Genomic DNA, 26,760 nt, shown 5'->3' with positions numbered 1-26,760 from the left:
CCTGGTGCCAAAAAGTTGGGGACCACTATATTATCCCATTTGTGATTAACCTTATGTGTCAACTTGGCTAGATTAGTTATTTAGTCAAGCTGAGATGCTGTGAAGGTTATTTTTTTTTGGATGTGATTAATATTTACAATCAGCTGACTTTAAGTAAAGCAGATTGTCCTCTGGAATGTGAGTGGGTCTCATCTAATCAGTTGAAGCCCTTAAGGACAAAGACTAAAGTTTTCTGAAGAAAAAGAAATTATCTCTCAACACTGCAAGACAGAAATCCTGTAGGAGTTTCCAGCCTACTGGCCTGCCCTGAGAATTTCAGACTTGCCCGCCCTCAAAATAACTTGACCAATTGTTAAACATAAATTTCTCTATATATAAATGTGTGTTTGTGTATCCTACTGGTTCTGTTTCTCTGGAGAACCTTAATACATATTTTGGTACCAAGAATGGCTTTAGAGCAACAGAATCTTAAGGGTAAGTTTTCTGAATTGGTTCTTGTATTTCTGGAATTGGTTCTCTAAGCTGATTAGATTTAAAGGCACTAATGACTCTATTTCCAGTAGTAAAGAGAACACTGATAGTCCACTGTGTAATGTGGCAACAAAGACATGCAAAATATCACCTATAGATACTCCTAATCAAATATTAATACTTATAAAAGGCAAAGTTCTGAGTGACCAAGTATTTAATATCTTAGAATGGTTTTGTCAAGCTAACAACTATAATGACATGGGCTGGTTCCTCCTAATTGCATTAGACAAAAGTAAAAAAAGAAATGGATTACCTTAGGGATTCAAATTCCCAGCTCAAGAACTGTATAAATTATCTGAAAGCTTCTAGGTCTTCCTTAAAAGAAATTCTTATCTCCTGCAGGTTCAGTGCTAAGATTGTTAAAAATCAAAACAACACTCTCATCCTGCAAGTGGCTGAATTGAAACACAAACTGAATCACCAACCTTGAAGTTTGTCTGCTATTAAAGTGAGGGTGTTGATTGGGAAGGAATGGAAATATATAGGAAGATCCTGATGAAGCTGGGGATGTTAAACACCAAAATTCTGAGTCTTCTTTGCCAGCAGCAGCAGTCTTTCCACCTCATTTGAGGAGATTAACCTGGCTTTGATCAGACAGTCTGTAATGACCTCGCCTGAGTTAGCTGCCTTGCAGGACACTCCTAATTTTACTCAGGATCTACTCCTACTACTCCTCTTTGCTACCAGACCTATAAAGAAACTCAAGCTCAGGTAGGCCCTGAAAGGTGAGATACAAACTGTGACCCATTAGAAGGTGCACTACGCTCCAGAAGAACGACATGATTTTTCCAATTTATACAGATAAAAACCAAGGAAATATACGTGGGAATGGATAATGAAGGTATGGGATAATAGTGGAAAGAACATGAAGTTGGAACAAGCTGAATTTACTGACATGGGCCCACTAAGCAGATTCTATATTTATTGTTGCAGCTCAAGGGGTTAAAAGGGTCTCCAACAGTCTGTTTAGATGACTGGCTGAAACACAGACCAAAAGGTGGCTTACACTAAATGGGGTTGAAATGTCAGAAATGCCCTATTATATTATAGAGGAAGGCATCCAAAAGTCAGGGGAGATTGAAACGTTAAAAGTAGTTTTACCATGTAAGACTTGCTGACTCACCCAAGAAGGACATACCTTTCAACCACGACTATGAGAAATAAACTTGTGAGGGGAGGCCCCACATCCTTAAAGAGCTTTGTGGTTGCTCTTCTTTGTAGATCAGAAATTACAGCAGGAACTACTGCTCCTGGGTCAGGAAACCTAAATGCAATGAGGATCACTGGATCCCAGGGTGGCAGGGGCCAATAGGCAGCACTTTAGTCGCCAAAGACAAGGTGGGCATGGTTACTATAATAGACATTAGAATCAAAGCAATAATCAGAACAGCCTAAGAGATTTATGGCATTGGCTAGTTGATCATAATGTCTCCACAAGTGAAGTAGATGGGCAGTCAACAAAATTCTTACTTGATTTGTATAACAGAAACAACTCTATATCAAGTAGCTGTAAGTCCAACTTGAATCATGAAAACAGAGTCATATCATCCTTCACTCAATTCCCGGACTTGAGCCATTTACAGATGATCCAGAACTCCTTGAATGAAGAGGGGATTGGTCATTCTGAAGAAGAACCCCACTACACTGCCAGAAATGTACACTGTTAATCTTTCTACCAGCCATCCCCAAAGAGAACTATGCTTTTACCAAGGCGACTGGACACCGAGGAGAAGGAAATGATCAAATTTTTCTGGGGTTATTAGACACTTACTCTCAACTGACACTAATTCCAGGAGACCCAAAACATCACTCTGGTCTGCCTGTCAGAGTAGGGACTTATAGAGGTCAGGTGATCAGTGAAGCTTTAGCTCAGGTCCATCTCACTGTGAGTTTAGTGAGTCCCCAAACTCACTCTATGGTTATTTCCCCAGTTCTAGAACATACAGTTAGAATAGACAACCAGCAGAATCCCTATATTTGTTCCCTGATCTGTATTTTGGTACTTCTGGCCTCCAGAACCATGAGACATACATTTCTGCTGTTCTAAGCCACCCAGCCTGTGGTACTTTGTTATAGCAGCCCTAGGAAGCTAACATACCAACCATATTAACAAGAAAGGTTTTATCCTGAGGGTAATGGGAGCTCTGAAAGAGTATTATGCAGGGAAATACCCTGACATGATCAAATTAGCATTTTACAAAGAATGCTGACTAGGATATGAAATATGAATTAGAGGCAGGGAGAAACCAAAGGTAAAAAAAAAGTCTTTTAAAAGCTGTAATCTTGGTCACTGTAGCCTTAGATTACAATTTGAAGTCAGGAAATGTGATGCCTCCCGCCTTGTTCTTTTTGCTTAGGATTGTTTTGGCTATTCAGGCTCTTTTTTGGTTCTATATGAATTTTAGAATAGTTTTTTCTAATTCTATGAAAAAGGACATTGGCAGTTTCATAGGAATAGGCTACAGTAACAAAAACAGCATGGTACTGGTACAAAAACAGGCACATAAGCCAATGGAACAGAACAAAGAAACCAGAAATAAAATCACACACTTACAGACATTTGATCTTCAACAAAGTCAACAAAAATGAACAACAGGGAAAGGACTCTATTCAATAAATGGCACTGGGATAGCTGGCTAGCCATATGCAGAAGAATAAAACTGGCCCCTATGTTTCACCATATACAAAAATTAATTCAAGATGGATTAAAGATTTAAATGTAAGACCTCAAACTATGAAAGTCCTAGAAGAAAACCTATGAAGCACGATTCTGGACATCAGCCTGGGGAAACAATTTATGACTAAGTCCTCAAAAGCAATTGCAACAAAAACAAAAATTGACATGTGGGACCTAATTAAACTAAAGTGCTTCTGCACCGCAAAAGAAACTATCAACAGAGTAAATAGACAAGCCACAGAATAGGAGAAAATACTTGCAAACTATGCATCTGACAAAGATCTAATATCCAGAATATATAAGAAACGTAATTCAACAAGTAAAAAACAAATGACCCCATTAAAAACTGGGCAAAAGACATGAACAGACACTTCTCAAAAAAAGACCTACAAGTGGCCAACAAACATGAAAAAATGTTCCACATCACTAATCATTAGTGAAATGCAAATCAAAACCACAATAAGATACCGTCTCACACCAGTCAGAATGGCTGTTATTAAAAAGCCAAAAAACGAATGCTGGTAAAGCTGCAGAGAAAAGAGAATGCTTATACACTGCTGACGGGAATGTAAGTTAGTTCAGCCACTGTGGAAGACAGTTTGAAGATTTCTCAAAGAGCTTAAAACAGAACTGCTACCATTTGACTCAGGAATCCCATTACTGGGTATATATCCAAAGGAAAATAAATCATTCTATCAAAAAGACACATGTACTCGTATGTTCATTGTAACACTTTTTATAATAGCAAATACAGAATCAACCTGGGTGCCACCAATGGTGAAATGGATAAAGAAAATGTGGTACATATACACCATGGAATACTACACAGCCATAAAAAAGAACAAAATTATGTCCCTTGCAGCAATATGGATGCAGCTGGAGGCCACTATCCTAAGTAAATTAACACAGAACAGAAAATCAAATGCTGCAAGCTCTCACTTACAAGTGGGAGCTAAATACTGAGTATATAAGGACATAAAGATGGCAACAATAGACAAGGGGACTACTAGAGCAGGGAGGGAGGAAGATGAGCAAGGTTTGAAAAACTAACTACTAGATACCATACTCACTACCTGGGTGACAGGATCAGTCATATGCAAAATCTCAGCATCACTAAATATACCCATGTAACAAACACGAATCTAAAATAAAAGTTGAAATTATTACAAAAAAAAAAAAAGAAATACAAATAATTTTCAAACAAAAAAGCTGTTGTAAAAGCTAATGGGATTCTGGGTGACAGATAATGGGATTCTGAACTCTTTAGTAGTTTAGGTGGAAAAAAATGAGCAGACAGAAAGATCTTCACAGTAACAAAAATAACATGAGAGATGTTAAGTGTTCTTTTTCAGATAATTTCTGCCTACCTTCTACTCCCAAATCACTGTATAAATCAACACACCATTGTTCAGTTTTTTCTGTTTCAACAAATAAATGTTCTGTATTGCTGAAATTTGACTATGTTCCTTATGGAAGAATCTGAGTAAGACACAATTCACTGCCAAAGCACAGTGTCATGTAATTATGTCAAGGAAGATCTGTACTTTGTAAAATGAAAACTCTCATAGTGATTTAAATTAGTAATCTAACGATCTTGTCTAATAAATTTTAATGTTCCTATAGTTTTTTGCTAGCATCTACAATAAATACATTTTTACTCCAGTTATTTATGGTAAGTCCCATCTACTGTATTATTCAATAGGAAAGTTCTTAAAAGCAAAGCTGTGTCTCCCTCACCTTTGTGACCCCATGTCTTACACATAAAACCCAAAATGAAAATTGGCTTAAAACTATCCTGTATTATAAGTGTTTTATAGTTATGACCTTTAAAAATTGTAAAGTGGCAATAAAATGCATTTACCTGTATAGCCCATAAATTTTCCAGGGATTTCTTGATTACAGCAACGACTGCAGAAAATCTGCCCACATAGTCGGCAATGGTGTCTGCGCCTAAAGGTTGTAAATTTCTCACTACAGTCATAGCACTCTTTACATTGGCTATCTGGCATCCAGTATTGTTTCAGGTCACTATCCTATAACAATAAAAATGTGTGAAGGCTTCTTGAAAATACTGATTATTAATATGCAGTGGCAAATGAAATCCTCAAAGGTTTCTTTTGCAGAAAACAAACTAATTCAAAAATTCATATGGGAATACAAAAGGTCAAAATAACCAAGACAATCTTGAAGAAGAACAAATTGAAGGACTTAATATTATCAGCCATCAAGACTTATTCTAATGCTACAATAATTTTAGACAGGGTACTGGTACAAGGATAGAAAAAAATAAAGGTATGGAACAGAAAAAGAGAGCCCTGACACACCCTCACACATATATGGACTTATGGTGGAATTTATAATGCAATCAGTGAAAGATGGTCTTTTCAAAAACAATGGTACTATATCCAACTGGACATCCATGAGGAAAAATGGAAGCCTGACCCCTATACTTGACAGAAATAATAAAGCTTCTTGAAGAAACCATAGGAGAATATCTACTGCCCTGAACTAGATAAACACTTCTTAAACAGAACACAAAAAGCACTAAGCATAACGGGAAAAAAAACTGATAAATTAGACTACAACAAAATTAAGAACTTATGTATAAAAATAGGGTGTTCACAGCCGGAGGAGGCGCTAATTAAACTTTCTTTCAGTGGCATTAAGCCATTTTCATTAGGTATGGCATGATCCCCATAAGCGCTTAATAAGTAATCTTCCAAAGCCTCTAGACAGTACCTGGCTTTTCCCCTCCATGATTTCCTTGAGGCGTTTTAATACTGTGCTGAGGCTTCGAAGCTGAACAGCTGTACGAGGGTCATGACCTCCAAAGGTAGGTTCTGCTTTCCTTCTTGTGTCTGAGTTGGATTAAAAAAAAAAAAGCAACCTTGTTAACAGTCCCTAGTATTTATATACAACAAGGTGTATATGTGATGGAAACTGCCTCTTATTGTTGGCATATAATTATGTTCTCCCACCCAGTTATATGAATTGAGAGTTAAAACAAGTCTTTATAAGAGTAAGAGGCTACTGAAAGTATTTCTTCTCATGTAAAATGCTGTTTTACAAGCGAGTCAAGGCTGCCTAAGACAAGCATTGTCTGAGACCATTGATGGTTTTCAGGCCTGGAATGGGAACATCACTTAAATGGTCCAAAATTCATTAATGACTTCTTAAGCCCTTTGGTCCAACCTATAATAAATGCGTGCTAGAAATTTAGCAGAACAAAAAGCAATCAAGGAGGGTTAACTTAGCTTGGTCTCTAAAGTCAAACAGGTAAGCAATAGGATCAAACAGTTCAGTCCTGTCTGTATCTGTAGACCATATATCCAAAGTCTCATGCAGAAGATGATCAGAAAGAAGTTTAATAGCCCAGCTTTCAAAGATTCTGACAGACTTCACAACATCCAGGATGGCAAATTTTGCTATGGTAAAACCTGACCTATGTCCAAGCAAATTAAAACTGCCAGAAAATTGCTAAAACTCCAATCCTATCCTTCTCTGTCACTTCCCCAACCCCGCAGCTCCAAATAGGAAAGGATCATTTATACCTGACATAGCAATACTGAAGCCAAATCTGTCACTAATAAGCCCAAATTCCAGCCTCGTGACCAAAACAGGGTATGCCCACCAAAGTTGTCACTTATTATTTCCTTAATTTAGACCAAAATTACAACTGAAGTTTCTATTTCTGGCAGTTACAAAACCTAAGGATGAAGCAAAGACGTTTTGACAAAAAGGATGAACATCCTATTAGCTTAAACCCATCAACCTGATAACCTATGGCAAAGTAAACTGGAAAATACCCCACTCTGAATCTTCCTCAAACTCACCATTTGCTAGATAGGTGCTGTTTTGGCTGGGTGGGAAAAAAAAGAATTACAAAGAAATGAGAGGTTGGGATCTAAAGTTCACAAAGAATTTCCCAAGATAATGTAATCACTGAAGTAACGATCAAAATTGTACCTATTTTAGAGAACTTTGGCAACTTTTATCTTTCTATAAAGTTATATCTTAATTTTAGCACATACCTCAGATGTTTTGCTACTGTATTAGAATAACTAAACTTGAGTCTCAAAACAAAAAACAATTCTCTATGATCTACAAATTGAAAAAGGAGACAGATGAAGCTACTGGAAACATAATGGCTGTGCTTCTGTGCAGCAGGCAACAACTTGTGAAGTCCCTTGCATTTAGCCAATTAGGAATACAAGAAAGTATTAATAGCATCATCTGCTGAAAAAGGATGAGTGAGATCCTTCTTGGAACCAAGAGAATCACAGATGTTGGCTGAAGATGAAAGAGACCCAGAGAGAAAATCTGGTCTAGCTCTATGCCCTTAGGCAAATAGCCTTAGCTGCTTCTCTTGCAAAATGAACATTAGAAAATTAAATAACTTTCCTAAGGTCGGAAAGCTAGTAAATTATAGAATTACAGCCCTTTTAATAGGGAAAAGAACTTGACTGGCCAAACAACACCAGGCTTCTGAAGCTCAAATGCCTTCAAGATAGAATCAAATAATCAAGTAGACTTGAGAAAGACAGTAAGGAAACTAGACAGTAAAGGCTCCACCTGGAGATATTAAAGTTCAGGTTGATCATAACACCAATGGCAAGGTTTGGCAGGCTGCCAATTTGTAACTCCTAAAATATTACATTCTAGTCTAACTTGATTTTAGAAATAAAAAAATCCTACACTCAATTCAGCATGGGATTTGGTCAAAAGAGCTCCCTCAACAAAAAGAGTGTTGTTGTGGGTCAGATTCAAGAGCTAAGGAGAGTTTACTGAGATTAAAAGTTAAAATAGAGATTATCTGGAATAAAAGGAAAGCTCCTTTCTTTCTCCCTCTCCCACTCCCCATCTTCTGATTCTTCCCTCCAAATGGCTGAACCCTGGCTGAGGCTCACTGCCCTAGAAAACCTGTGCAGGTGATGCAGCCAGCTCTGTGCCAGTCCTTGGGTAGAAACTCTTCTTTTGCTTGGTTTCTCTTTGTTCTGGCTGACCAAGTCTGAACTCACAATAAAATATCCTTCTGCCAACCACCACTACCAGGGTGATCAGCCAGACCAGACGGGATCTGGTGTTCTGGGGCATCTAATTCCCAATGCTGCATCCCTTCCCCTCTATCATGCCACCTCCCACTTCCTTTGTCACCTTGATTTAGGCAAACCACTCCACCAAGTTGAAAAATCTGACAGAAATAAAACATAAACCACCTCTCTTTTTCTAATCTCTCAATTCTGACACCAATCCCCAGCCCATACTCATCAGAAGAGCATGAAAATGAAGATGACTGGGTAGTAGACCAGAATGGAAAACAGACAGATGAGAGGAGCTCAGCGTATTCAGCCACACTGACAGTTTGCACCCCAACAAGGACAGAAGGCCAAGAGCGAGTGGCAGCCCAGTAATGGAGTTGACAGAGTTCTGCAGCCAGAGGCATGCATATCACATTTCACTAGCACCCCAAGAACAGATGCAGAATTCATTCACAAAGTGGAAACTAACCTGTGTTCTCCTGGGGATGTTGCAAACTGTTCTCTGCTGAAACCCAAGCAAGTAATTAATCAAAAAATAGTGAAGAGATCTATGCCTTGCCTAAATTAAAGTTTAATGAGACGTTTAAGAACTTTTTCAGGTGTCAATAAATTCTTTCACTACCGAGGTAAGAGTTTTATTTACTTTAAACAGTACCTGACTATTCCAAATAGTATCTCACTATTCCAAATAGCAGGAAAGTTAAGTCCTGCTATAAACAACCTAGGAAACACAACGACTGTGGAAAAATCTAGCATATAGAAGGGAATGAAATAAGAACACTGTTTTACCTAATGCTGAAGAGCGCCGCTGGAGTTCCTCATTAAGCTGTTTTTTATAAGGTGTGGGTGACCTAACAGACTGTGTCCTTGAAGGGAGCTGAGGGCTGGTCCAACTTCCACTCAAAGGCTGCTGTTCTCCCTGGCCTCCTTCTGCTCTCTCTGTAGCAAGGGAACGCTTGGCATTACTTGAAAAACCAAGACTGAGAGTTCAGCAATGAGCAGGAAGTAGACGAAATTTTCAGGCAACAATGTATACATGTATTATATGCATAACTAAAAATTATTTTTTTTTCCTTTTTCATTTATTTAATTTTAAATACAAGCAGGTTCTCCCTATGTTGCCCAGGCTGGTATTGAACTCCTGGCCTCAAGTAATCCTCTCACCTCGGCCTCCCAAAGTGCTGAAATTACAGGCATAGGCCACTGTACCCAGCCTAGATTTTAAAAAAAGAAAATTCAAAGAAGGGGGCAAAATTATAGGCCAATAATCACACCCTTGGTATATATGATCTTCTATTTGTTTCACTTTTCATTAGAAATTTCTTGAGCATATAATTTTTTTTTTTTTTTTTTTTTTGACACGGAGTCTTTCTCTGTCCCTCAGGCTGGAGTGCAGTGGCGCGACCTCGGCTCACTGCAAGCTCCGCCTCCCGGGTTCACGCCATTCTCCTGCCTCAGCCTCCCGAGTAGCTGGGACTACAGGCGCCCGCAAACACGCCCGGCTAATTTTTTGTATTTTTAGTAGCGACGGGGTTTCACTATGTTAGCCAGGATGGTCTCGATCTCCTGACCTCGTGATTCGCCCGCCTCAGCCTCCCAAAGTGCTGGGATTACAGGCTTGAGCCACCGCGCCCGGCCCCTCTTGAGCACATTAAAGGAAACAAAATGCAAGCTTCATATGAAGGCAGGGATTTTTGGGGTCTGTTTATGGGACAGATCCCTTACACTATTATAACAGTTCCCAGCACAAAGGAGGTACCCAATAAACATTTGCTAAACAGAAATTTTATTGTCTTATGACAACTAAGTGTAATGTGGTATGACAAATGGGATCCTGGAACATAAAAAGAACAACCGGTAAAAACTCAAGAAATCTAAATAAAATACGTAATTTAGTTAATAATCTATCAATAATAGTTCATTAATTGTAACAAATGTACCAGACTAACGTAAAATGTTAATATAAGGAAAACTGGGTATAGGAGTATACGGAAATTCTATCTTCCCAATTTTTCTGTAAATCTAAAACTCTTCTAAAAAATAGTTTTTTTTTTTTAAGTATCATTGTCTTAAAAATGTACTAAAGGGTTTTCATAGCACTTTAACGTGATCATAAATAAAATTCAGTTAATATTATTAAAGGTTCTACTGAGTTAATTAACACTATTAACTTCTCCAAATTCTATACAAGAATTACTTTCTAACATACTTCAAGTAATACAGACAAACGAAAGACAACAGATATAGGCCATGTTTTTTTACTTCTTGTCCCAAGTACAAGACATATTACTTAAAAAGAGCTCATTTTAAAAGTATCTTTCCATTTGCTGTCATTACATGTACACCTTAGTCTAACAGTTTTAAGTCAACAAGAAGCCTACTGACAGCTTCCAATTTTTGAAAAATATAAACCTTTCCTCCCATGTACTGTTCCTTTCACTTTCATTGCTTTAAATATTTTAGCTATTAACCCCCAAAAGAACAAAGTCCATTCTATGAACTAACTTGAAGTATATTAAGAAAAAAAGAATAACAAAAAAAGACGACTACTTTCTCTATTAAAAGAAATCTCCTTTTAACATTTAGTTTTTTTTTTTATTTTTTTTTTTTGAGATGGAGTCTCGCTCTGTCGCCCAGGCTGGAGTACAGTCGCGCGATCTCGGCTCACTTGTGCAAGCCCCGCCTCCTAGGTTCACGCCATTCTCCTGCCTCAGCCTCCTGAGTAGCTGGGACTACAGGTGCCCGCCACCACACCAGGCTAATTTCTTTGTATTCTTTGTATTTTTAGTAGAGACAGGATTTCACCGTGTTAGCCAGGATGGTCTTGATCTCCTGACCTCATGATCCGCCCGCCTCAGCCTCCCCAAAGTGCTGGGATTACAGGTGTGAGGCACCACGCCTGGCCTAACATTTAGTTTTTAATCCAGACCTTTAGTTACCAATAATTAATGATATTACAGTGAAAATTCTAGCTTTCTCTTCAGCAGTAAACCCTGGAGACCTACGATTAAAGCTATCAGCTTGTTAATATTTCACTTTCTTACAGAGCCAACATTAAAGCTGAACAGAGTACTAACCCCTATATGATCATGGTGAGCTACTGGAGACAAAGGAGCATTTCAAAGAATCAGACCTGAATGAAACCTCTTTAATAAGTCTTACCTTTGTTAAAACGAAAGAGATTTACAAAAGAACTATAAGCTGATTTAAAAGGGGGCTCATCTTGATCAGGAGTCAAAGGTTTAAAGTGTGTGAGATGAGAAGGACTAGTAGGAGATCGAGGCAAATCATTAGCAGAGTCCAGTGTTGGGGACGTCTTATCATCTGTGGCCATTTCATGAGTCTGAAAAACAAAAGAAACAAACAAAAATCTAAATTCCCCAGGAAGCTGAAAAGTTGATTCCAAACAGCATCGAAATATCCAGAAAATCCTATTCTGTGAAAATTCAGACTATGAAAACAAACAGTAAATAAATCTAGCTTCACATATTCCAAAGGACTGAAAACACTGCTGTCTAAATCATAAGAGCCCCAGTCATCTAAAACTATGATCTGATAACCAACTCAATTTTAAACATTACTATTCAAATTATAGAAAACATTTAAATTAATAAAAATTTGGAGGTAAAGCATTAATGTGAGCAGGCAGAAAGAAAAATAAGCATTTTCACATCATTTCTATCTCTTTCATTTTAAGATGTTTCGGAAGAAGGGATACACAACAGCTTTTTAAAGTTATGGGGGGAAGCTAGTTATACAACACACATATAAATTCTTCAGTCTTATTTTCCTTATTTCAACTTTTTTTTTGTTTTTTGAGATGGAGTCTTGCTCTGTCACCCAGACTGGAGTGCAGTGGCATGATCTCGGCTCGCCGCAACCTCCGCCTCCCAGGTTCAAGTGATCCTCCTGCCTCAGCCTCCTGAGTAGCTGGGACTATAGGCACGCAGTCACCACGCCGAGTTAATTTTTTGTATTTTCAGTAGAGATGGGGTTTCACCATGTTGGCCAGGCTGGTCTCGAACTCCTTACTTCAGGTAATCCACCCGCCTCGGCCTCCCAAAGTGCTGGGATTACAGGCATGAGCCACCATGCCTGGCCTCAACTTTTATATTTTAAAAAGTAATATAAAAATCACTGTATTTCTAAGACAAGGACATGAAAGTCATCCTCTAATGACATGTCTACAAAACTTGAACAATTACCTCAAGCTACACTTCGTGACCTATGACAACTATTCAAATCAACAAGTTGTTCCCCACTATCTTTGCTCCTAAACACATGAACCTGGTTTTTCCTCCCTTTAAGCCTCAATTCATAGACATTAAGATGATCTTATGTCTTATGATGTTAAAGGGCTTAAAGGGCTTTGTTTCTAAATAACCAAAAAATCATATTTCAACCAAAGCAATAAAGCTAACCACATCACCAGATGGAAGTTACAGAAAAGTACTATTTTCTGCCATATTGATTTATATTTCAAAGAGAAGAACCATGGATAACTCTAATCATTAAAATAATGTAGACTGGGCCAGGCATGGTGGCTCACACCTATAATCCCAGCACTTTGGGAGGCCGAAGTGGGCGGATCACCTGAAGTCAGGAGTTCGAGACCAGCCTGGCCAACATGGTGAAACCCCATCTCTACCAAAAATACAAAAATTAGCTGGGCATGGTGGCGGGTACCTGTAATCCCAGCTACTCAGGAGGCTGAGGCAGGAGAATCGCTTGAACCTGGGAGGCGGAGGTTACAGGGAGCCAAGATCATGCCACTGCACTCCAGCCTGGGCAACAAGAGCAAAACTCCATTCACAAAAAAAAAAAAAAGCTACTGTAGTCTGGCCCAGACACGGACCCCGCAGGAGATGGGTGCCCCCATCTGCACACTGTCCTTTGGCCACCAGACATCATGCCTCCCAAGGATATTCTGGGAGGAACCAACAGAGCCCTCCATCTCCAAAGCTGCTGCCAAACCAGCAGCAACATGGGCCCCTCTAGCCATGACCAAAGCTGAGCCAGTTATCCCATCCCCCAGGCACCTGAGAAAACCAAGGAGCCCCCAGTTGATCTCTCCAAAGTGGTGATCAAGTTTAACAAAGACCAGCTGGAGGAGTTCAAGGTGGCCTTCAAGCTGTTTAACTGAGTGGGGGATGGCAAGATCCTGTACAGCCAGTATGGGGACATGATGGGGGTCCTGGACCAGAACCTCACCAGTGCCAAGGTGATGAAGGTCCTGGGGAACCCCAAGAGTGATGAGCTGAAGTCTCGGCATGTGGACTTCAAGACTTTCCTGCCCATGCTCCAGGCAGCAGCCAAGAAGCGAAACCAAGGCACATATGAGGATTACTTGGAGGGGGTTCCATGTGTTAGTCAAGGAGGGGAACAGCAAAGTCACGGGAGCAGAGCTCAGACAAGTCCTCACCACCCTGGGAGAGAAGATGGCTGAGGAGGAGATGGAGACTGTTCTGGCAGGACATGAGGACAGCATCAACTAGGAGGCCTTCCTGAAACACTCCTAAGCGTACTGAGCTCTGTAGATCCCTAGGGCCCAGACACTGGGCCCCACAGGCAGAAGCATGGTCCAGCCACCAGGAGGCTACCTACTGTTTCAAAATAAAGACAAGGTTCCTCTCCCTTGGAGAACACAATATATATACTATAGTTTATAATCTAGTCTCCACTTTACAAAGAGGACATTACAGTCTTGGTAAAATGCTTTTCACATTCAAAATCACAGCTACCATCTCATTTTATTCTTACAATCCTGGAAGGCACCACACAGCTGGCTTTATTACATTTTACCTTTGAGGCAACCAAGGTACACTGAACCTAAAACAACTTTCTTGGGGGTCATACAGACAGTAGTAGAACTGTCACTATACCCCAAGTCTCACCCCAAAAGCATTACTTAAATCAAAATTACTTTTGTAGCTCTTCACACTTTCCTTTTAGCCTATCCGCGTTCTCTAACTAAAGGCTTTGTCTGATCAATAATTTAATTAATAAATTAAGGCAGAAATGAAACCACTGACTTAAACAGAATTTTGGCAATACATGTTTATTGGGGGGGGGAGAAAAAGAGGAAGGGGAAGGAAAGAGTAAGGAGAAAAGGAAGAAGAAGGGGAAGGAAGATTTCTAATATCTTCCATTGAGAAGAATAATCAGCAATCCTTCTGAAGTGTCATGACAATTCAGCAAAAAGTGCTGGGAAGTAAGTGATAACTGATCAAGTATACACTCAAAAAAAAGTTTTTTATTTAAAAAAAAAAAAAAAAGAGGCCAAGCACTGTGGCCTCATGCCTGTAATCCCAGCACTTTAGGAGGCTGAGACGGGAGGATGGCTTGAGGCCAGGAGTTCCAGACCAGCCTAGTCAACATAGCGAGACTTCATCTCTATTTTATTTAGGGAAAAAAAAAAAAAAAGAGCTCTGGAGAGAAACGATAATGTGATGACCGTAACAACCACCCCTGGAAAACAGCCTACATTCTACTTTGACACAAGTAATGTCAGAAGCAGAGATGGCATTCTGCCTAAAGAGTCTTAGAATTACTTCTAAAGGTTATCTATACAAAAATTATACTTGGCTTTGGAAATAAGATAAAAATTCCCATGAAAACACTTAGCAAGTGTAGTCTCTGAAATATAAACCCGATCATATAGTTAACCCTAATAATTACATAATGACACTAGGGCCCTGAAAAAATTATCTTACAACTCTCACTCTTTAGCAGCTTAACGATGCTTTAAAATATAAATTAGGACTCTTTCCTGAGTGGTAATCAGTCCTATTAACCTACCTACCCAAAGCCTTCTGATATATCATCAATACTTCACCATTTCTAATTAAGGCTACTAATATATGCAAACCTACTACAAACTATCAGAAGCCAGTCAGTAAAGGCCGGACGTGGTTGCTCACACCTGTGATCCCAGCACTTTGGGAGGCCAAGGCAGGAGAATCCCTTGAGCCTGGGAGGTGGAGACTGCAGTGAGCCGAGATCACACCACTTCACTCCAGCCTGCACGAGGGAGGGAGACCCCCGCCCGGGTGGCTCACGCCTGTAATCCCAGCACCTTGGGAGGCCGAGGCGGGTGAATCGCCTGAGGTCAGGAATTCAAAACCAGCTTAGCTAACATGGTGAAACCCCGTCTCCCCTAAAAATACAAAAATTAGCCGAGTGTGGCGTCGAGCGCCTGTAATCTAGCTACTCAGGAGGCTGAGGCAGGAGAATCGCCTGAATCCTGGGAGGCGGAGGTTGCAGTCGGCGGAGATCGTGCCACTGCACTCCAACCTGGGGGACAGAGCGAGACTGTCTCTCAAAAAGAAAAAAAAAAAACTGGAAATGTAATAATTTAGGAAAGCTGAATATTGGAAATGTTAGCTTCTATCAACAAAGAGTTTTTGTTCAATTTTTGACCAACACGGCTAAAGGAAAACCAGAGCACGATCCAGAAAGCAGAAAAAGGGAGAACACAGGAAATTAGCCTTGCTCCAAGGAAGAGATTTAACCTACACAATCTTTGTCACAAACACAAAAGAAGGAAAGAACATTTTTTGTAAGAAAACTGACAGAGTGGGAGTTTTGGAGTGCCAAAAAAACGGACTCAAATAAATCAGAAATACGTACACTATACCAAGCAACTACCTCTATTGTCAACACTGGACATATTTTACAACACAGGATGCACTGCGTCAATACTAGATAATGAATAATGTATACACATCGATACACACGAATAACTTGCTGTATACAGAATTCTAGCACTTCTTATATTTCTTGACTGTCTTAGGAATAACCTCTGATTGAGCAGAAAACCCCTAAGTCCTAAAAGTTTCCAACACATTCCATTCTCATCCTTTTGTTGGGAACATTCTAAACAAAGGGTAAACACTAATTGGGAAATAAGGCTCCTCCTCAAGAAACTCCGAAACCTAAGTTGAAATCGAATCGTCTCAAATAGCAGAGGCAAGCATTTAAAAAGACAAACACATATTTGAACCACCACGGTTGGTATCATTTCTGCAGCTCATGAACTTTCTTTTCCAGCCTACGGATGCGCCTCTGACAAACTCAGAACTCATGCACTCAGAGGGAAAAGCAACTGGACTCTTCCCCTCCTTAAATAAGTTCAGGCGTAAGGGTCGAGAAAGACGCAAAGGAACTTCAAATGTTTCCAAGGAAATCTCAAGGGCCCCACCCGGCTTCCGTCCCCACTCGCCAGACAAGGCAGCCGGGGAATCGGGAGGACCAGCTAATTCTAAAGACAGATTCTCTGCCCTTCCTTGCTCAGCCGCAGCCAGGCCCTAGCCCCCGGCTGTGGAGCCCTGGTTCTCACTTTCACCTCAGCTCTGGCCCAGGAGCTCCCCATACCGGCCTCCTTCCCATGCTGAGCCCCAGCCGGCCAAGCTCCAGGCCCCCTCCCTTACCTGCGCCTCCCGCCCCGGCTGCCCCCCACCCCAGCCTCGCGCTTCAACGGCTCAGCCCCCGGAAGTCGGCCCCCGAGCGCGGCCGTGGGTTCCTCAGGCCGCGGACGGTTGCGGCAGGAAGCGAAGCTGCTTACATGGTTGATGCGGCTTCTCGCTTCCCCCGCCCCCCCAAGACTCCGCCCTCTTTTTTCCTGTCCCCCAATCCGAAATCTTTCCCGGGGGCCGGCTCCTCCCAGCCCGGCCGACTCTCGGATCAGATGCTCAGGCAGAAGGAGTCCAGCCCAGATCGAGTCGTCCTGATCTTTTGGCCGAGATTAGGCCGCTTCAGCCTTCCTGGAAGAAGCCAGGGGGACTGCGCGCGTGAGCGTCACGCGTGCGGGGTCAACGGATGGGTGCTTGGTGCTCTGGGCACTGCACGGGTGCTGCCTGGACTGCGGTTACCGTATGTGTTCGATACTGTGGACACTCAAGTTGTTATTGCTTTGTTGTAGACAGTTCACTCGTGTAGCACTGAACCGGAGTTAGAGATGACTCTGTTTCCAGACTTGGATGACTCCGCCAATAACCAGCCATATGATCTTAAACAAATTGCTCATTTATTTAGGCCTTAGACCTCTGGTGTGTAAAGTCGGATTAATAAAAGGACTCACTTCTTAATACTTTTTTGAGATTAAGTAAATGCACTTAAAGCGAATGGCACAGTTCCCTGACCCAGAGTAAGTGATGTTGGCTTTATAGTTAATTTTTTCATTTAGGTGTTGTGTTGCAAATGCTGATGCAAATAAAGTTACCAAGCCCAAGCCCTATCTTGCTCAGCTTGGCTAGAGTTATTCGTCATTTCTGTCCTGCTGAGAGCGCAGTGCAGGTAACTGCAGAAAACATGCCCGCCGCAGTTGTGGGGCTTGGTAGGGGAGGATGGAAAGCAGACGAAACCTAAAGGGAAATGCAGTTTTAAATTCTGTGAGTCCTTTTCCTCAAGAGTTTTGTCAAATCCCAACCCAGTTTTCCTTGAGTTGGAAAGTACCATCGAAACCTGCAGGTTGATTCCAGTGCAAATCCCCGTCACCATCCTCAGCTGGGCCCTTCAGCAATCTTTCTGGGAGTCTGTAGTCAGCTTCTCCCATTCCTTATTACTGCTGCGTCAGATCACCACCACGACCCCCACATTACCTTGACAATCTTTCTCATCAGAGAATCTTATTTTATACCCAAGTGAAAAATCCCAAGGTATCTGGGCGTGACCCTTAACAACCTAATTCCCCCGCCACCACAACATTTACCTACATCCACATCTGCCCTGGTCTGCCTTGCTCCCTCATCTCTCTGAGGAAGGGGCCTCTTCTTCCCCAGCTCAATCCTTTTGGCCCCCAATTCACCCTCTCCTGTCTGGGAGCTTGCACCATATCTGCAACCTCCCCTTTTCCAATGACTCTGCCTCCTCAGCCCATAAAGGTGCTCAAGTCTCTGCCTTCCTTTAAAAAATTAAAAAAAAAAAATTTAAGATAAGCAAAAAAGGCCCTCGTAATTATCACCATATGTTAATATTTCATAAACCTACAATAAAGTATAAAATAGGTACAGAGATCATATGAAAAGAATAAATTGCCCAGCCACGACGACTGCAGTATATGTAGAAACTCCATCTATGGTTAAAAAAAAAAAAGTGCACTCCACAAATATTTTTGAGTCCCTCATTTAACCTGCAATGTGTTAGTTATAGAAGCACTGCACTAAGGATAAAATTATGAACATATCCCAGTGCTTCACTTGACTAGCCTAAAAAATAAAAATATATGTGAACATTACACAGTCCATGTCCTCAAGAAGCTTACCGTCTAATATCTATATTAGCTTACAGTTTAATTTCTGTGGAAAAGAGATTGAAAACTGGGCTACTGTTTTTGCAAAAAAAACATTTTAGATTCTCACTTCACACTAGACATCCAAAATTAATTCCAGATGAATTTTATCTGTAGAGAGATTATTTGTCTGTATATATATCCTCCCCAAAAATTTTCATTCAAGCACAGATTTAGGATTCTTGCCGAATCAATTATTGTTTGATGATATTATACTTCTATTCCTCTATATGTATTAGTTGAATTTTACTGCAACTAATAGCGTTCCATCTTTTTCTTTCTTTCTTTATATTGGTTAGTATGACTTTGGACTCATTTTTTTCCAACCTGTTATAGTTCATTACTGCCACTATTCATTTCTGTGCTCCAGGTGTCCCCGCCTTGGCTGGTGTGAGCCCCTTCCAGCAGACTCCTGAGTCCATATGACATGCCTCCGTTACTTTTTGAGCACATCTTACTTTTTGTTCTTTTTCTCTCTCCGCCACCCCTTACCCCTGGCAACCACCATTCTACCCACTACTTGTATGAATTCAACATTTTTAGATTCCATATATATGAGATCTTGTGGTATATTTCTGTACCCGGCTTATTTCACTTAACATAATGTCCCCAGGTTCATCCATGTTGTCACAAAAGACAGAATTTCCTTATTTTTTAGGGCTGAATAATGTTCCACAGTATATATATACCACATTTTATTATATTTTATTTTTTTGACATGGAGTCTGTCACCAAGGCTGGAGTACAGTGGTGCGATCTGGGCTCACTGCAATCTCTGCCCTCCACCCCACCCCGCCACCTCCACCCCACCCCTATTCTCCTGCCTCAGCCTCCCGTGTAGCTGGGATTACAGGTGCCTGTCACTGCACCTGGCTAATTTTTGTATTTTTAGTAGAGACGGGGTTTCACTGTCTTGGCCAGGCTGGTCTTGAACCCCTGACCTCATGATCTACCTGCCTCAGCCTCCCAAAGTGCTGGGATTACAGGCGTGAGCCACTGTGCCCAGCCCCACATTTTCTTTATTCAGTTGTTCACTGATGGACACTTAGGTTGATTTCATATCTTGGCTATTGTGAATAATACTGCAATAAAGATGGAAGTGCAGATACCTCTTCAAAATAGTGATTTTGGCTGGGCACGGTGGCTTGCGCCTGTAATCTTAGCACTTTGGGAGGCCAAGATGGAAGGATTGCTTGAGACTAGGAGTTCAACACCAGCCTGGTCAACATAGCAAGACCCCATCTCTATAAAAAGATTTTTTTTAATTTCAATAAAAGAAAAAATAGTGATTTTATTTCTTTTGGATATATACCCTGTAGTGGGATGGCTGGATCACATGATAGTTTTATTTTTAAATTTTTTGGCAACTTCCATACTGTTTTCCATAATGGCTGTACTAATTTGCATTCCTACCAACAGTGTGCAAGGGTTTCCTTTTCTCTATTTTCTCTCCAATCTTGTTGTCTTTTGTCTTTTTGAAATAGCCATTGTAATAGGTGTAAAGTGATATCTCTGATTGTGGTTTTAATTTGCGTTTGTCTGATGATTAATTATGTTGAACTTTTTTTTTCCATATACCTGTTGGCCATTTGTATGTCCTCTTTTGAGAAATGTCTATTCACATCCTTTGCCCATTTTATAATCAGATTATTTGTTTTCTTACTATTGACTTGTTTGAGTTCCTTATATATTTTGGATATTATCCCTTTATCAGATGTGTGGCTGGCAAATATTTGCGCCTGCTCTGTGTTGTCTCTTCAGTCTGTCGATTGTAACCCTTGCTCTGTAGAAACTTTTCAGTTTTATGTAATCCCATTTGTCTATTTGGCTTTTGTAGCCTGTGCTTTTGGGGTGATATCTAAAAAATCACTACTCAGACCAATGTCATGGAGCTTTTCCCTCTCATTTTTTTCTAGTAGTTTTACAGTTTCAGGTGGTACACATACATCTTCAATTTATTGAGTTGATTATTATATATGGTATGAGATAAGACTCTAATTTAATTCTCCTGCATATGGATATCCCATTTACCCATTACTACTTGTTGAAGAGAATATCCTTTCCCTATTGTGTATTCTTCGCCCCTTACTGAACAATTGACTGTAAATGGGTAGATTTACTTCTGGACTCTTTATTCTTTTTTTCGTTTTTTTTTTTTTTTTTTTTTAATGAGCAATCCTATTAACTGATAGACTCTTTATTCTGTTCAGTTGGTTTGTCTGTTTCTCTGCCAGTACCATGCTGTTCTGACTACTGTGGCTTTGTAGTATATTTTGAGATGAAGCAGTATGATGCTTCTAGCTTTGTTCTTTTTGCTCAAGATTTCTTTAGCTATTCAGCCTCTTTTGTCATTCCATAGGAATTATGGAGTTTTTTTCTAGCTGTGCAAAAAAGTCATTGGAATTTTTATAGGGATTGCATTGAATCTGTGGATCACTTTGGACATTTTAACAATATTAATTCTTTCAACCCGTAAACATGAGATGTCTATTTATTTCTATCTTCTTCAGTTTCTTTCATCAATGTTTTATAGGTTTCAGTGTGCAGGTCTTTTACTTCTATTAAATTTTTTTTTTTTTTTTTTTTTTTTTGAGATGGAGTCTCACTCTGTCACCCGGGCTGGAGTGCAGTGGTGCCATCTCAGCTCACTGCAACCTCCGCCTCCCAGGTTCAAGTGATTCTCCTGCCTCAGCCTCCTGAGTAGCTGGGATTGCAGGTGCCTGCCACTACACCCAGCTAATTTTTTTTGTATTTTTAGTAGAGACGGGGTTTCACCATGTTGACCAGGCTGGTCTCAAATCCCTGACCTCGTGCTTCACCCGCCTCGGCCTCCCAAAGTGCTGAGATTACAGGTGTGAGCCACCACACCTGGCCTGTATTTATTTCTAAGTATTTTAATATATTTTTGTAGCTATTGCAAATAGGACTGTTTTATTGATTTCTCTTTCAGATAGTTCACTGTTAATATTTAGAGACAGTACTCATTTTTGTATACTGATTTTATGTCCTACAACATTACTAAATTTGTTTATTCTAAGAGTTTTTTGGTGCAGTCTTTAGGGTTTTTTATGTATAAGATCATGTAATCTGCCAGGCATGGTGGCTCACGCCTGTAATCCCAGCACTTTGGGAGGCAGAGGTGGGCAGATCATGAGGTCAGGAGTTCGAGACCAGCCTGGCCAACATGCTGAAACCCCGTCTCTACTAAAAATACAAAAATTAGCCAGGCATGGTGGTGCATGCCTGTAGTCCCAGCTACTCGGGAGGCTGAGGCAGGAGAATTTCTTGAACCCAGGAGGCAGAGGTTGCAGTGAGCCGAGATCTCACTGCTGCACTCCAGCCTGGGTGACAGAGTAAGACTCTGTCTCAAAAAAAAATCATGTCATCTGCAAACAGGTACAATTTAATTTCTTCCTTTTCAATTTGGATGCCTTTTATTTCATTATCTTGCCTAATTGCCCTGACTAGGACTTCTAATACTATGTTAAATAGAAGCGGCAAGAGTGCATGTCCTGGTCGTGTTCCTGACCTTAGAGGAAAAGCTCTTTTTTACTGTTGAAATGATGTTAACTGTTGGTTTGTCATATATAACCTTTACTGTGTTGAGGCATATTTTTGCTATACCTAATTTGTTGAGAGCACTTCCTTACTTTTTGACCCAGCAGGCTCATCTTGAACTTTCCCTGCACCGGGCCTAGAATCAATCAGCTCTCAAAGGAGCACCAATTCCTTTTATTAGGGATGCAGACATGTTTGTAAAAATTATGAAACTCAGTTCCAGCTAGGATGCAATAAAATTAGCACTCTCTTACACTGCATGTGAAAATATAAATTGGTGTATTCCCCCCTAGAAAATGATTTGGTGGATTTAACAAGCACCTTAAATATATTTATACTTCATGATCCAATAATTCCCATTCTAGCAATCTAGCCCAAAGAATTGATCTGTGTGTTTTTTTTTTTTTTTTTTTTTTTGAGACGGAGTCTCGCTCTGTCGCCCAGGCTGGAGTGCAGTGGCGCAATCTCGGCTCACTGCAAGCTCCACCTCCCGGGTTCACGCCATTCTCCTGCCTCAGCCTCTCCGAGTAGCTGGGACTACAGGCGCCCGCCACCACGCCTGGCTAATTTTTTTTTGCATTTTTAGTAGAGACAGGGTTTCACCGTGGTCTCGATCTCCTGACCTCGTGATCCACCCGCCTCGGCCTCCCAAAGTGCTGGGATTACAAGCGTGAGTCGCCGCCCCCGGCCGATCTGTGTTTTAAAAAAGTAAGATAAAGACATTTGTCACAGCCATTTAAACATTAAAGAAACAAAAAGGAAATATCCAATACAAACCAACACAAATGACATGAAAGCAATATAATCAAATCCATTCTAACCAAAACAACCAACATGGAAGTAATACAAATGATTTTTTAAAATATGTAGGCATCAGTAGTATGTTGACTAAGACTTTTAAAAGCATTTTTCCGCCGGGCGTGGTGGCTCACGCCTGTAATCCCAACACTTGGGGATGCCAAGGTGGGCAGATCACTTGAGGTCAGGAGTTCGAGACCAGCCTGGCCAATATGGTGAAACGCCATCTCTAAAAATACAAAAAATAGCCGGGCGTGGTGGCCCACGCCTGTAATCCCAGCTGCTCAGGAGACTGAGGCAGGAGAATCACTTGAACCCTAGAGGTGGAGGTTGCAGTGAGCCAAGATCGGGCCACTGCACTCCAGCCTGGGTGACAGAGCCAGACTCCGTATCAAAAATAAAAAAGTATTTTTCTTCACTTTACAATTGTAATCAATCTTCTTGAAAAGGTTTTCTTGTCTCCCTTTCCATACCCCCCATTCATGCTTCAGTCCCCAGTAGTATGGCTTCTATCTTCTGATCCTCACAGAACCATTCCACTTCTATCTTCTTCATCCTCATAGAGCCTTTTTACTAAAAGTGCATTCAAGAGGTCTTCCTTTTGCCAAAATTATTTTCAGACCCTGTCTTTTTTTTTAATCTCTCTGTAGTACTCCCTCTTTTTTTGAAAACTTTCTTGTCTGTTGGCTTCTATGACATCAGGCTCTGCTGATTCTTTGTTAACCCCCAGACTCTCCTTCTCATTCTCTTTGTGGGGGCTCCTTTTCCTCTACCTGACCTTTAAGATATGTGTCCCTAGCTGGGCGTGGTGGCTCACGCCTGTAATCCCAGCACTTTGGGAGGCCGAGGCGGGTGGATCACGAGGTCAGGAGATCGAGACCATCCTGGCTAACACGGTAAAACCCCGTCTCTACTAAAAATACGAAAAATTAGCCGGGCGAGGTGGTGGGCGCTTGTAATCCCAGCTACTCGGGAGGCTGAGGTAGGAGAATGGCGTGAACCCCAGGAGGCGGAGCCTGCAGTGAGCCGAGATCACGCCACTGCACTCCAGCCTGGGCGACAGTGAGACTCCGTCTCAAAAAAAAAAAAAAAAAAAAAAAGATATGTGTCCCTCAGAGTTCCCACTGAGGTTGACTTTTCTCCTTACTTTGAAGTCCTAGATAATATATACTCTGTCTTCAACTGTTATCAACACGTGCTAAAGATTCCCACATTTCTTTCTCCAGCCCACCCTTTCTGAACTGCAGATGAGCCCAACTGCCTCCTGGATATCATCTTGCTGTCCCATGGCATGGCAAAGTTAAGAAACCTTAAACTTAACCCATGATCTTGGCCATCAAATCTGTGACTCTATGTATATTCCTTCCTTGTTGAACTGCACCTTGTCTCCCAAACTCCAAATTCAGAATTCCCTTTTGCCGTTCTCTCTCTCATAATCTTCATGGACAATCAATGACCAAGCTCTATTCATTCTACCTCAGTTTTTTTTAGATAATCAAAATGAAAATACAACCACCTTAGAATATTTATGAGAATCCCGTTATCTGGATGAGTGTCTCAAAACCAAATGCTTACAGAAATTTCATGGCCCATGTTTCCATTTGTGTTTATAACCGTATTTGGGTCCTGACTATTAAAATACTCAGATTCTTTTACTGGCTAAATGAAAGACAAATGATGTCAACACATGCAATATTAACCAAATAGAGAGGGGTGCTGGGCTAAATGAACCATCATATGTCATCCAGTAAAATAGACTGGCTATGTAAAAAAGAACGTGCACAAGGCCAGGTGTGGTGGCTCACACCTGTAATCCCAGCACTTTGGGAGGCCAACGCTGGTGGATCACGAGGTCAGGAGATCGAGATCATCCTGGCTTACATGGTGAAACCCCGTCTCTACTAAAAATACAAAAACAAAATTAGCCGGGCATGGTGGTGGGCACCTGTAGTCCCAGCTACTCGGGAGGCTGATCCCAGCTACTCGGGAGGCTGAGGCGGGAGAATGGCGTGAACCCAAGAGGTGGAGCTTGCAGTGAGCTGAGATTGCACCACTGCACTCCAGCCTGGGTGACAGAGTGAGACTCTGTCTCAAAAAAAAAAAAAAAAAAAAAGAACGTGCACATAACCAGTGAGCTTCATCTTCCCATTTCAAGAAGTAATTTAATTTCAGCTAAATGTTATTTGTTATATTTAAGTGATATTAATGGTAATGTGTTGTTTTCTACTTTTATTTCTAGTCATTTTATCTATAATTTTTTTTATTTTACAGTTGTGTAACAGCTGTCAGCCTAAGGAGCATATATCTAGTTTTATGTATATTTATAGCAATATTTTAATGTCAATCCTAGGGATCTGAAAAATAATTTTTTTAAGAGATAGGGTCTCGCTTGGTTGCCCCAGTTAGAGTTCAGTGGTGCAATTATAGCTCACTGGAACCTGCAGCCTTGAATTCTTGGGCTCAAGTGATCCTCCCACTTCAGCCTCCCAGGTAGCTATAGCTATAGGCGCAGTCTTGCCTGTCTAATTTTTGTTTGTTTGTTTTGTATAAAGAGGGTCTCCCTACGTTGCCCAGGCTGGTTGCAAGCTCCTAGCCTCAAGCAACCCTCCTGCCTTGGCCTCCCAAAGTGCTGAGATTACAGACTTGAGCCACTGCACCTGGCCAAATTTTTCAGTGGAAAATGAACTTCTCCATTACTGGCTTAGGAAACACTGTTTTAGATGCTGAGACTCCAATAACTGCCACCTTTACTACTACACTGGCTTAAAGCCAAATTTGCAGCCATCTCTAGCAAGTGTTTGGGATTTGATATAACATGTTTGATGATTGAATTTGCCTTGGTTCTATATAACATCCTATAGCTATTCATTTTTTAACCTTATTTTTCTCAATTATAGTCAATGTTTTTATTGTGCTATATTTGATGTGTTTTGGGAACAAGAATGGATATGAATGCTTACTTTCGGTAGTGAGAAAGGGGTAATAAGCAATGTGAACCTGATATAATTACAGTCTCAGGTGTCTTAGGGCATCAGATTCAAGATGAAAATTAAGAGTGTGGAGAAAAGAAAAAGAGATCAGATTGTTACTGTGTCTATGTAGAAATGGAAGACATAAGAAAGTCCATTGTGATCTGTACTAAGAAAAATTATTCTGCTTTGAGATGCTGTTAATCTGTAACTTTAGCCCAACCCTGTGCTCACAGAAACATGTGCTGTATTAAATCAAGGTTTAATGGATTTAGGGCTGTTCAGGATGTGCCTTGTTAACAATATGTTTGCAAGCAGTATGCCTAGTAAAAGTCATCACCATTCTCCATTCTCTATTAACCAGGGACACAATGCACTGTGGAAAGCCGCAGGGACCTCTGCCCAAGAAAGCCTGGGTATTGTCCAAGGTTTCCCCCAACTGAGACAGCCTGAGATACGACCTCGTGGGAAAGGAAAGGCCTTACATCCCCCAGCCTGACACCCGTGAAGGGTCTGTGCTGAGGAGGTGTAGTGAAAGAGGGGGGCCTCTTTGCAGTTAAGAGGAAGGTTTCTGTCTCCTGCTCGTCCCTGGGAATGGAATGTCTCAGTGTAAAGCTGACCATTCGTTCTATTCTGAGATAGGAGAAAACCGCCCTGTGGCTGGAGGCGAGATATGCTGGCAGCAATACTGCTCTGTTACTCTTTGCTACACTGAGATGTTTGTGTAAAGTGAAACATAAATCTAGCCTATGTGCACATCCAGGCATAGTACCTTTCCTTGAACTTATTCATGATACAGATTCCTTTGCTCACATGTTTCCTGCTGACTTTCTCCCCACCATCACCCTGTTGCCCTGCCACACTCCCCTCGCCAAGATAGTAAAAATAGCGATCAATAAA

General features: G+C 40.9%; 1 protein-coding gene and 1 pseudogene across 5 annotated transcripts in view; one reads left to right on the top strand and one right to left on the bottom strand.

The window, feature by feature from the left end:
- The window catches only part of PIKFYVE (phosphoinositide kinase, FYVE-type zinc finger containing), an 88,926-nt gene extending 72,099 nt beyond the window's left edge, over positions 1 to 16,827 (bottom strand). Inside the window, exons 1-6 of one of the 5 annotated variants that reach the window (XM_030803304.1) lie at positions 16,811 to 16,827; positions 11,410 to 11,590; positions 9,037 to 9,186; positions 8,717 to 8,752; positions 5,948 to 6,066; positions 5,070 to 5,241 (exon numbers count right to left, since the gene is read on the bottom strand). In XM_030803304.1, the coding sequence (XP_030659164.1) occupies positions 5,070 to 5,241; positions 5,948 to 6,066; positions 8,717 to 8,752; positions 9,037 to 9,186; positions 11,410 to 11,581 (649 nt within the window). In that variant the 5' untranslated portion in view covers positions 11,582 to 11,590; positions 16,811 to 16,827. Of the gene's footprint in view, positions 1 to 5,069; positions 5,242 to 5,947; positions 6,067 to 8,716; positions 8,753 to 9,036; positions 9,187 to 11,409; positions 11,591 to 16,676 lie in introns of all 5 variants that reach the window. The other 4 variants (XM_030803305.1, XM_030803303.1, XM_003254011.4 and 1 more) reach the window with 4 other exon arrangements.
- On the top strand, positions 13,113 to 13,766 carry LOC105738724 (annotated as a pseudogene).
- Positions 16,828 to 26,760: the final 9,933 nt, after the last annotated feature.

This window comes from Nomascus leucogenys, chromosome 22a, assembly GCF_006542625.1.
Source record: "Nomascus leucogenys isolate Asia chromosome 22a, Asia_NLE_v1, whole genome shotgun sequence".
In the NCBI taxonomy this organism is placed as follows: Eukaryota; Metazoa; Chordata; class Mammalia; order Primates; family Hylobatidae; genus Nomascus; species Nomascus leucogenys.
This window is presented reverse-complemented; position numbering and strand designations above follow the sequence as displayed.